This window comes from Gymnoscopelus microlampas, assembly GCF_963454915.1.
Source record: "Gymnoscopelus microlampas genome assembly, chromosome: 5".
In the NCBI taxonomy this organism is placed as follows: Eukaryota; Metazoa; Chordata; class Actinopteri; order Myctophiformes; family Myctophidae; genus Gymnoscopelus; species Gymnoscopelus microlampas.
The window spans coordinates 3180537-3193335 of NC_139942.1; the positions used below are offsets into that span (position 1 = coordinate 3180537).

Consider the following 12799-nt stretch of genomic DNA (forward strand, 5'->3'; position numbering starts at 1 on the left):
AGAGTTTAAGCTAATTACTCGAACCAGTTTGTCTTTTAGATGTTTATTTACTAAATTACACATAATACATACATAAATCGTTAGTCTAGTACTCTAATACTACAAAGCATACATAAGATACATGGTCAGTTACAGATAGACCGCTGCTGGTTCATTAAGTCAGCGTTAGTCTATGGTTATAAACAGACGTTAGTTACATTCACTTAGACAGACCGGTTAGGTTATTAAACCTGTAAGAGAACAAACACATAACACAACAATATTAAAGGACGTGAATCCTCATCCCATTATGAACACATCAGAATTATACTTGTTACATAGTTAATTCTCACTCACTTTAGCCCATCCACTCTCGCCATGAGGTTAGTAAGCGTCATGGCCCAAATCCCATACTTTGGCCTGCTCAGCTTAATCGAATCTGAAGGCTTTCTCCCAAGACAACCTATCTTATCAACTTCTCACATAAGACCCTCCTTTAGGGCAGATCAGTTCTGATTTCCCACAAGCCATTGCGGTCCTCTGCTATGTGCTTTGTTAAAGATACCCTGTCCTTATCTCGCCTGCCCCCACTCTGGTATGCAGAAGGGGGGTCCACTGTGGCCTGCTAAGGTCAGCTGAGCTTCCACTAGACTCAACTTAAAGGAACATTATCTTACTCCAACAGGACAGTTGAAACAAAGTACATTACTATATGATTAATAATAATCCACAATTATCTTTCATAATCATGGATAATTATTTGCCTCTGAGATGTAGTGGAGTAGAAGTAAAAGTACAGAAAATTGGAAATACTCTAGTAAAGTAAAAGTACCTCAAAATTGTACTTAAGTACAGTACTTGAGTAAATGTACTTACTTTACACCACTGCTCTTTGCAATCCACTAACACCACTAACTCATCTGTGTGTCATTTTACGATTTCTTTGACAATTCAAAAATAGCAGATCTACAAGCTCCAGAGCGCGGCACAGAGTGCCGCTCTCTGAGCTTGTAGATCTGCATTTTTTTTAAATCGTTGAAAATGTGTGCAAATCTTTGTATATATTTGAATGTTTGTACAAATGTCTTCTAAATTTTTTACGTATATATATATATATATATATATATATATATATATATATATATATATATATATATATTCAAAGAATTGCAAAAATGTTCACGATTAAAAAAATAGTAGATCTACAAGCTCATAGCGTGGCACTCGGTGCCGCGCTATGAGCTTGTAGATCTGCTATTTTTGAATCGCTAAAGATATCTAAAATTACACTGGTTTTAATGGGTTAACCCATTAAAACCGGGAACGCATCTATGTAACCACATAAACCATTATCTTTTTTATAATGCACTCGGTGCTGCGCTATGAGCTTATTGACCTTGTTGACCTTGTTGGAGCGTAGACAACGCTCTGGTACCACCCACCCATAAAACAAAAAGCAAAGTCTCCTTCTACAGCACTGCCACCCAGGTGTGGAATGTTCTGACCCCATCCCTCAAAAAATGTAGATCGCTGGCATCCTTTAAAACAGCCCTGAAAATTCACCTTTCAGGAGCCAAATGGGAGGAGTTATCACTTCTCCATTAGACAGGCGACCCCCCCTTTCTTTAACCTCGCCCCCCCTTTCTTTAACCTCCCCCCCCTTTCTTTAACCTCGCCCCCCCTTTCTTTAACCTCACCCCCCTTTCTTTAACCTCACCCCCCTTTCTTTAACCACACCCCCCTTTCTTTAACCCCCCCTTCTTTAACTTCACCCCCCCCTTTCTTTAACCACACCCCCTTTCTTTAACCACACCCCCTTGCTTTAACCACACACCCCTTTCTTTAACCACACATGTGTGTGTGTGTGTGTGTGTGTGTGTGTGTGTGTGTGTGTGTGTGTGTGTGTGTGTGTGTGTGTGTGTGTGTGTGTGTGTGTGTGTGTGTGTGTTTGCGTGTGCGTGTGTGTGTGTGTGTGTGTGTGTGTGTGTGTGTGTGTGTGTGTGTGTAGGTCCTTCAGAATGTGGTGTTCCTGTCATCAAACCAGTGGTCAGTGGATGTCCCCGTGATGGATTATCAAACGGTGAGGTATCATCAAACAGTGAGGAAGCTAAACCTCACTCCTGGCCCTGGCAGGTGTCCCTGCAGGTAAATATATACAACATCACTCTCTGTGTCATCATCCACACACCTGTCTATCTACTGTGTTACTTGTATTTATTAAATGATGAAGTGAGAAACGCCTATGGTATATTTTCTGTACTATGACACATGTTTAACTGTAATGGGAAACATACTTCCACTCAGGGTGAAGTATAGACTTTTTATTGAGGGAGATCGGAGCATAAAAACAAGCAAGCATCAGCATGGCGTCTTAGGCCTCCTGGCCTATAGGCTTAATTAATCAATCACAAGTTAGATCAATCATACTGTTGCTAATAAAAAACTATGTGAATTCAGAACAGCACCGGTTTTCATTTCTGTGGTGGATCACTGATCAAGGAGAACTGGGTTGTGACTGCTGCCCACTGCAATGTCAGGTACAGTAGTCAAGCTATTATAATGTCTCTCTCTGTACTGAATGTAGTATAATCTATCATGCATACAGTAGGCTATACAGCAGGACTGTGAAAACCATTTTAGGTCAGGGGCCAGGATTCTGTGAAATATGTGACTTCATCCGGGCCAAAAGAAAAACAGTACTGGGTTTGGTGATGTTCTATATTGTCTGAATCACCTTTGTTTGTGTTCGTTTATCTGCTAAAAGAGTGACTTTGAGAGCTGTTTCAGCGTACAATGTAAGTCAAAGAGGGGCATATTTTGAATGATCAATTTCTAATCAATGGAGCAATTATTTTTGATTTCTTGTCTACCTTTGGAGTTCCATCATGGCAAGGTAACTACACAACCCAAACCTCTACCAAAGTGGTCTTGCCCTTTAAGAAGATAACATAGCAAGCATTACTTGTTCATTTTTAGGGGACCAAGCACACAGTGTGTAGTCACCGTATTGTATACACAACTTTGCAGTATGGTAGAATGCCAATCACTGCTGAGAAAGAAAAAAACTTACTCCAATTGGCCAAAGGGGATGCTAGAGCAATCTATTGAAAATCCAAACTTTGAAGAGGCATATGTCATGTTTGACCTACAGCCATGAAACATGCTTACACATATACCTCTACTCATGAGGAACACATCTGTCACTGTGACCCATAAGCTCCGCCCTTACACTTTCCAGCATGTTCAGTAGTTTGAAAAACATGTACATCTTTACTCCTGGCATTTTATAATTAGATCTAAACTTGAGCCTGTGTGATCCAATCAGATCTCAGTTAAAATAGGCCTACTTTATTTATAAATCAGGTATTACTCTTTCTCACCTCTCTGAGTTAAGCAGCCCCAACCACCTTTTCTTCATTATTTATTTGTAAACCTTTTCAGTGAATCTGAACATGAAGTAGTCCTGGGCCTGCACGACCACACAGACAGAAACACAAACAACTTCCATGTCAGGAGCATTGGAGAGGTAGGTGCTCTGTTTTGTAATATATGTATAATAGAGATGCAATATCATTAATTTTGTCACATGTGTAATCAGGGTGCTGTACACAGTCCTCTCCATTACCTTTTGTCCCTCTTTTTTGGGGGGGACATTTTTTATGTTCCTGACTCCAGATTGGAAAATGTGGTTAAAGGCAGACGTTCAATCAACTAGCTACATGTTTTTGTTTGTTGTTTTTTCCTTCTTTTTTTAAAATACATATCCTAACAGTTAAAATGTCACTAATAGGTCTTCAAGCACCCCAAATACAACCCCAACACTTCTGACTATGACATCACACTGATCAAGCTGCAAAGCCCCGCCCAGATGAGTAGTCATGTGACCCCTGTGTGTCTGGCTGACACCGACAACTTCCCTCCTGGCACGGAGTGTGTGACCACTGGCTGGGGCTGGACCCGCAACCACAGTGAGTGAATGACAGGAAACACACTCTTTATATTCATCAGCCACAGTGACTGGACTATTTCACCAGTCACTTCAATGATTTAGAACAGAGTAGGATGTCAGTTGGCTAACGCTGAGAAAACTAATAGAGCAGACTAACAACATCAATCAACAATTCTCAATAATTATTATCAGTTTTAAACATCTTGTTCAGAATATAACTGTACAAACTGCAAAATAACAACGTTAGAGCGACTACATGTTTTTGGTCATCACCTTGAATGTTTCTAACAAACATCAAAGGCCCTCTTCTCAAAAAGGACAATGACATGACAGCCACTAACTATTTAAAGACAATGTGTCATTCTCAGTGGCACATTGGTGTCTATAGCACAAACCTAACGTTTGACTGCTGTGTATTTTTCCAGCTAATGAGAAACCTGACAAACTCCGGCAGGCTTGTCTGCCCCTCTTCACCAACGATGACCGCCAGAGATGCTTCCTCAACCAATTCAACATCACCAGTCAGATGATCTGTGCTGGAGCCTCTGGAGCTGTAACCTGCAAGGTGAGTGACAAACACTTAATTAACAAGACCAGGAGACCTGGTTCTGCCAGACCCAGGCTAAGCCGGACTTCACATGACGTGTCAGCCTGTGTCTATGCCTAACCCTTTGTGTCTTACGGTATATATACCATCTGTATTTGTACTTGTGACATAATAGTGATGTCATGAGCATGAGTAGTCCCCCATGCCTATTTACCCATGCAGAAGAAACTTAAGGACAACCGGACATACCATGTATGGACGAAATGGTGACAAAGGCTCTTGTAGGCCATACCTTTCAGGTCTGGCAAAAAGAGAGGAAAACATCAAGATGACATTTGGACATGAAACACGTTATAACACAACTGCTTGTTGTTTCAGGGTGACTCTGGAGGCCCCCTGGTGTGTAAGAACGGAATGGAACCCTGGACCCTGGTTGGTGTGACCTCCTGGGACGTGAAAGGCGTTCACAGCAAGCCTGCTGGGTTGGCCCGCATCACTGCACTGCGTACCTGGATGGACCGGACCATGGCTGACAAGTAAACTGCAAACAGCTGTTACTCTAACTGTCATCTTCACCATCATTAATAATCAATCAATGCAAATGCCTAGGTCCTTGATGTGGAAACTGTTTGCAGTGATGAAATGCAATACATTTTAGAACATCTACACTTATGATCACATGACCAAAATAGGTTGAAAGTGTTTAAATTTAAATGTATCTAATCAAGAAGATTATATAACAAACCAACCTGGATCATAAGAGTCATTGACTGATTGAAGTTGGATTGATTGAAGTACTTTATTTAGAAATACATGGGAAAAGTACATGGAAGTACAGTTAACAATACAAGGTCCTCTAAACTGGATCGCCCATAAAAGCACAAAGCACAGACACGCACTCAAATCATGATGACATTTAAGAAAACAGTAGTAGGTTGGATTGATTTCAAACAGCAGTCATGAAGTGTTTTACCATAATGTATTGAAGTAATGAAGTGTTTTACCATAATGTATTGAAGTCATGAAGTGTTTTACCATAATGTATTGAAGTAATGAAGTGTTTTACCATAATGTATTGAAGTAATGAAGTGTTTTACCATAATGTATTGAAGTAATGAAGTGTTTTACCATAATGTATTGTCTGTATGTGTGTCCCTTCAGGCTGTGACCCTCCAGCATCACCATCTTACCTGGTGTGTCCAGTACGTCCACATCACTGATCTGCGCGCCTGATGAACCGGACCATCGCTGCCAACTACACTGTAAACTGTTACTCTAGCTGTCATCTACACCTCAAGGACCACCCCACCCCCTACAACTAATACACTGTAAACTGATGTTTAGTTGTCATCTACACCTCAAGGACCACCCCACCCCACCTCCTTACGACTAATCGGGCAGAAACCTTGTATCTTCATATTTCAACTTTTTATGTTTTTGTCAAAAATGTATGGCCTACTTCATCATGCAAGAGTGTCATACAAAAGTAGTGAAAATAGACGATCTGCAAGCTCACAACGTGTCACAGGGAGACACGTTGTGAGCTTGCAGATCGGCTATTTTCACCATTTGAAAATAATAATGAAAAAGTAACAGTTTTGTACATGCAACAAAACTAAAGAAAATAAACATTTTCCAATGGACCATCATCAATCAATAATAGGATCAATGTAAATGTCTGGGTGATGTCGACGAACCACCTGAAGCTCAACCTGGACAAGACCGAGCTGATGTTCATCCCGGGGAAGGGCTGTCCTCACCGAGACATGGCCATCACCATTGAGAATGCTGTGGTGACGTCAACTCGGACTGCGAAGAATCTGGGTGTGACCCTGGACGATCAACTGTCGTTCTCGGCTAACATCGCATCAGTGACACGGTCCTGCAGATTCCTCCTCTACAACATCAGGAGGATTCGCCCCTTCCTCACGGAGAAAACAGCCCAGGTGCTCATCCAGGCTCTTGTCATCTCCCGCCTGGACTACTGCAACTCCCTCCTTGCTGGTGCTCCGGCATCAGCCATCAGACCTCTGGAGCTTGTTCAGAAAGCTGCGGCTCGTCTGGTGTTCAACCGCCCCAAGTTCTCCCACACAACTATCCTTCTCCGTTCTCTGCACTGGCTCCCCGTAGCAGCTCGCATTCAGTTTAAAACCCTGGTGCTAGCCTATAGAGCAGTGAAAGGAACAGCTCCTTCTTACCTCCGGGTTTTGGTCAATGCCCACACCCCTGCCCGACCACTCCGGTCTGCCACCTCGGGGCGACTGACTCCCTCGCCACTCAACGGTCCTTCTGGTCGATCGACACGGTCACGACTTTTTTCTGTTCTGGCCCCACAGTGGTGGAATGAACTTCCCACTGATGTCAGGACAGCAGAGTCACTGCCCATCTTTCGCCGCAGGCTGAAAACCCACCTCTTCAGGAAACACTATCCTTCCTCTTTGCCTGGCCTACTTGTTGTTAACTAGTTGTACGAACTCTTGTTTTATTTTTGTATTGTTTTATTGGATCTTGTTTAGTCGATACACTTATTTGTTTTAGCTCGTGCTCATTTGATTTTGCCATTTTTTGTCTCATCTGTTTAAGAAAGTAGGTAGCTGATATATTGCACTTTTACCTTAGCGCTAGGTATACTCTTGGTTGCTTGTTTTTGCAGGAAATGTACTTAAAACTTCTGGTGATTAGTAGTTTTCGTTCCCTACCTATGTTGAATACACTTATTGTAAGTCGCTTTGGATAAAAGCGTCTGCTAAATGACCGTAATGTAATGTAATGTAATGTATTTGTCCTTGAGGTGCACATTGTTTACAGTGATAAATGCATATCGCTTATTGCTTGAATGAATAAATCTTTGAATTGCAGTTGTGTACCAGTGGTTCTCATTCATTTTACTTGGAGCCTCTTCTTATTACAGTACAGTTGTGTACCAGTGGTTCTCATTCATTTTACATGGAGCCTCTTCTTATTACGGTATATCTGATTTGCTGAATTGCTGTAAATACTGTATTTAGGATTAGCACACAACGCCGTATGGCTTCAGAGTTTAATAATGCTGACTTGATCTACCAACAACCCAAAGGCTCTTTTAAGAGACACCCAAACTTTCTCTACAGAGTTGATTCCATGTTTATTTAAATGTGAACTTCAGGAGAATATTATTTAGGCTAATTGCCTCGTATCAAGGTGAGAGAAAAGGAGATCATGGAGTAGAGCTTAATACATTTGCTCAAACATAAACATCCTAGTAGTGCAGACAGAACCTTGAAGGATTATACTTTACTATCATTTAAATAAAATGCAATACAGACACATTTTGATCCTCCAAACATTTTTAACAGCCAACTACCATGTGATTTAATGTATATGCATGCTATTCAGAGTCACCAGCAGAGGGCAGTGTAGACAGAGGTGACCACTTAATGTTTTATAACAGTCACCTCAATGTAGATATACTCTGTTACAAGTAGAGATCCTGCATTCAAAATGTACTTTAGTAAAAGTACAAAAGTATCGGCATCAAAATATACTTAAAGTACCAAAAGTAAAAGTACTCATTGTGCAGAATACTTCACAGGTTCAACATGTATAAAAAATCTTTAGAAAATAGCCGATATACAAGCTCAAACAACTCTACTGTACCTCCATGTTGTGTAACGTTACATTATAAACACATGTAGTTCAGTAGTTTAAACAACTCTACTGTACCTCCATGTTGTGTAACGTTACATTATAAACACATGTAGTTCAGTAGTTTAAACAACTCTACTGTACCTCCATGTTGTGTAACGTTACATTATAAACACATGTAGTTCAGTAGTTTAAACACTCTACTGTACCTCCATGTTGTGTAACGTTATATTATAAACACATGTAGTTCAGTAGTTTAAACAACTCTACTGTACCTTCATGTTGTCTAACGTTACATTATAAACACAAGGCATGTTTTTTTATTTTGGCTTCAGAGGGGGTCATACAACTTTATATTGTTGAATTTTGTATTTAAAAGATGTGTTTTTCATAAGTGTTTTACTCCACTATCTAAACGTTTACCCCTGCGGTCGCCCGTGCAGTCGCCCGTGCGGTCGTAGGTAATCATTTAAGCTTTAAGGTAATAGCATTCACTGTATTTTGTTTTGATGGGCCACATGTGGCAACTGCTGCTGTAGCTCTGAAACAAGACTGTCATAATCATGACAGTCATGTAACCACTTGTTCCTGGTTTGAGAATGTTTTACATTTACAACCTGTACATCTACATAAACGTTCACATTTCATATATAAAGTGATGACCCCACGGCCACGCATGTTACAAGTTAAAACGCCCGAGTCTAAGTACCCGTACCTTCCGTATTGTTCAATAAGAAGCATTTTAATCCGATCGGTGGCCATTTTCTCCGAATTTGTCCCTATGCTTTCAACTTCGCGCCCCTAATGGTTGGGAGGTGTATTGCACTCTGATACATTATACAAAAAATAAATAGTCGCGGCTGTCATTTGGGTGTAAACACAACACTGTTCTATTTGAATACGTTGCCGGTTGAGAAGGAGGAAAAAAAAATCACGGCCAACTCTGTTTTTGACAGCTTGGTTAAAACGATTATTTAGTCATGAAAAATAGATCATAGCTGCTCAAAATTTCTTTCATTTTGAGGTGTTTTAAGAACCCCAAGAGGGCACATATGTCACCAGCTAATGCACCGATGTATCTTGTATATATACAGTAATCACCTTTAAAGTCAAAACCAGATTACAGGTCCTTCCAACCAGACTCAATCTTTCTCTGTGGTTTCCTAATACGTTTCCTTCTCATTGTCTGCACCATGACCACAATCCAATTACTCAAACTCTGTCACATATTCTGAATGGCTGCTATGTATATAAGGGAATGTACATTGCTAGGATTGATGATCTATTAGTTAACACTCCCACGACGGCCGTCAGCCCATCCCAGACGCAGCCTGAGTTCCGATCACAAAGACTGTTTGTTTCCTGCTATTCCATTGGTCAGTGTCTCCCCTCTGGCTTCAGACTATCCCGACACCTTCTCCCCTGCGCTCCGGGGCAGAGCGGGGGACTCCATTGTCTTTTAAATACCTATTAACATTTCAATTCCACCCTTCTCAGTGAGCTCACATTATATAGGCAGGCAGAAACATCATAGGCTAACTTGTAATGGTAACTGCAGATCCTGTATGTAAAATATTTATTAAAAAAGCGTGGAAAACTGCGCGATCTGTAGCATCACATTAAACTCTTCAAACCAATATTATTGTTATTCATAATAATACTATTCACATTATTGCCTGAGCGTAAAGCTCTCCATATCAGCTGTCCACGTTGCTGACAAAAGCGTCTCCTCTCCTCCCCATGTCAGCGCAACAAGTGAACACATCGCTATGTTCCACAAATGTGCTCATTCCTGCTCTACTCCTGCGCTAAATGTCTGATCTGCAAACAAAAAACAGCCGCTGCCTGACGTGCCCTCTGCTTGTAGATCAGATCTGTTGGCGCAGCATTAGTTACATGCAGGCAGCGTTGCCAAATGTGTTTGCAACAGAAATAAGCAGACAGGTCTATGAAAATCTTACTGCATGCGGTGTGTTTGTCTGAGTGTGTGTGAGAGAGAGAGCGCGAGAGAGAGAGAGAGAGATAGAGAGAGAGATGCCCTGATGTCGAAAGCAAGCGAGTTGTCCGCACAATTTATCTAATGGACAGAGAGCAATGTTTTTATCTTTTGACTTAATACAAAAACAAGCCCAAAGTCGCTTATAATAAGCAGACATGGCAACACTGAGACAGCGAGAGCGCGAGAGAGAAGCAAACCCATTGCTCAGAACAGAAATACAACATTTAGTGGTTAGATTTATGGGGACAAAGCAGTAGTTATTTCTATTTCATTACTAGTAGGCCTAGAGGAGAGAAGTCCCTTGACCAGGCGGACAGTGAAATCCAAATCAGCCATTAAATAGAACAATGACGATCGGCGGGCCAATGCAGGGGGTCTCTGAGGTGTGAACAGCTCTTGTCTGGGGGAGAAAGGGTGAGAGCGGTCCCAAAAGCCGAACATATACATATACCATCTGGGATGGTATATGTGTGGTTAATTTCATATTTATAATACGTCATGAAAGGGGAACTTCCCCAGAGCTTCATAATCCACTTTAAATTTTCAAAATCGGCCTGATTGATGGGTTAGTCACGCGAGTGTTAAGGACATAAGTTATGTTTCATCGTATGCTCAACATGTATAAGCACTCTTGTGTTTCAACTGCCATGTTCAAACTGTACAATAATGAAAATGATGCCTTTTCAGATGTTACAGCTAATACACCATATGTTGTTGTTGATGAGGACAGCAGAGAAGAGACCATTTTAGAAGTAGGTTGTACATTAGACCACAGCCTGGAAGAGGCATTCCTTACCAAGGTGCTAAAGTAAAAACGTCTTAAGGATGTGTCGTATATTTGTAAGGTGCCTGGCCCAGCATTTACTACTCCCCTTACTAACTATTATACTCTGTAGCTCACATTAAAATACAGGCCGGTACATTATGTGTGTGTGGGTGTCAGTGAGACCCCCACCTCGAAGATCAACTCCTTTGATCAGTGTCATCCTGCCATCGAGGTGTGTCCAGTGTTGTCTCTCAGGTGAACAAAGGAGATGTAAATCACACTTCACACCTAGCAGAGTCCTTGATCAGCTACAGTATGCAGACGCCAGGCTGGGTCTGAATCAACACATTATTCTTCAACTTTAGCAAGTTTACTTTTAACATTTTTATCTGGTCAAGACTTGCACACTGTTCATAACATAATAAGCAATACAGGCCAATATACGACAGATGCTATTACAAATGTAAACTGCTTGTTCTGCCCTCTAATGGCAAGTGTTGCCAGAGCCACCTACTGGCCATTCAATGTATTTCATACAACAGGTGTACTGTATTGTCCTGATTAGGAGAAGCACACAGGTGTAAACGGGCTCTTGATTATGTGTGTGCTCTGATATTCCTAATTTCACCATTAGTCCTTGGGCCAAACCCCAAAATCTCACATATCGCTACCACCTGGGATGGCAAATTCTAGTTGGGATTTTTTTATTCCTATACATCCCTAGATATTATTTTTGTATGATAGACCTTCCTGAGGCCCAGCTAAATTGGGGTTATCAGCTGCTAAAGTTACCACCCCCCATTGAAAAATGGCATTTTAGACACATGTGCATATCTTGGTATTGGCTCACGTTCAGGGCATATTACAGTGTTTTATAGGGATGGAGCTCGTTAATTTTTATTGATAATGAGCACCTTATCGAACCTGCTTATCGAACCGAGCTTTTATCGAGCCCACTATCGATCTTTTTCTATTATTAAGAAAAAAGACGTGAGGCGAAAAATTCTGAACAGAACCGGTATCTTTTTTTATTGGCCAGTTGTGACAGTGAGTTTGTGGCTGACCACTATCTAAAATTAAATGAAGATGACAAAAGTAAAAAATATTTTTGCCTATCATTAAAACAACCATTCATATAATGTGCAATAAGTGTTAAATGGCTTTATATTATGAATAGTACTGTAATAATTACTATAAAATCTCCATGTCTCTTCAACTTTTTATAAACAAAAAATGCATAGTTATTTTTTCTATTCTTTTTTCTTTGTTTTAACCAAAATATATCACGTGCACTACATTTTACTAGGGCATTCAAATACAGTACTTTTCTAACAGACAGAAGGCAAGTGACCTTTTTACTTTTGGAAAATAATATTGAAGAAACGGTTAATGTGTGTACTGTCACTTTAAAAGCGCAATGTATACTTCATCGTACGACGGTGTCACGCACCAAACATGGCCGATCTCCAAGCTCACACTGCGTCTGTTCGCACCACGTTGTGAGCTTGTAGATCTGCCATTTTCGGCAACGATAGACTGAGGGACGGACAGCGCTGTTTGGCACAACTTGCTAGCTATCAATACACTTTTAGACCAACATGTTTGTGCCAGCGTGGGTGATTAGATTTATTTCTTGATCGCCTCTTGTTTTGATAGTTTAGACATGACGTCATGGGCCGCTACACTCGATAACAGGCTCGACAAGCCTAAAGCTTATCGAAAACCGGGTCTCGATAAATTCATGCCCGGGTATATAATGGACCCGGTTTTCGAGCTCCATCCCTAGTGTTTTATATTTTATGTTTGGTATCATTTTTAAGGGGACACTTTGAGCTTTCATTCGAGCCCTTTGGTGACTATGTATGATAAGTACAGTGGTCACTGGAGCTCTTCAAACCTTTAATAACCTTTTTTTTCTCACAATTTCCGCCTAAA

At 40.9% G+C, this 12799-nt stretch overlaps 1 protein-coding gene across 1 annotated transcript; it reads left to right on the plus strand.

The window, feature by feature from the left end:
- Nucleotides 1-357: 357 nt before the first annotated feature.
- LOC311044828 (chymotrypsin A-like) lies at nt 358-5768 on the plus strand (the record flags this gene model as incomplete). Its single annotated transcript, XM_084056644.1, has 8 exons — nt 358-362; nt 2079-2124; nt 2437-2516; nt 3421-3505; nt 3770-3947; nt 4354-4493; nt 4854-5011; nt 5637-5768. The coding sequence occupies 8 exons, from the start codon at nt 358-360 to the stop codon at nt 5641-5643; spliced, it is 699 nt and encodes a 232-aa protein (XP_083912770.1). The 3' UTR covers nt 5644-5768.
- Between the last annotated feature and the right edge of the window lie 7031 nt (nt 5769-12799).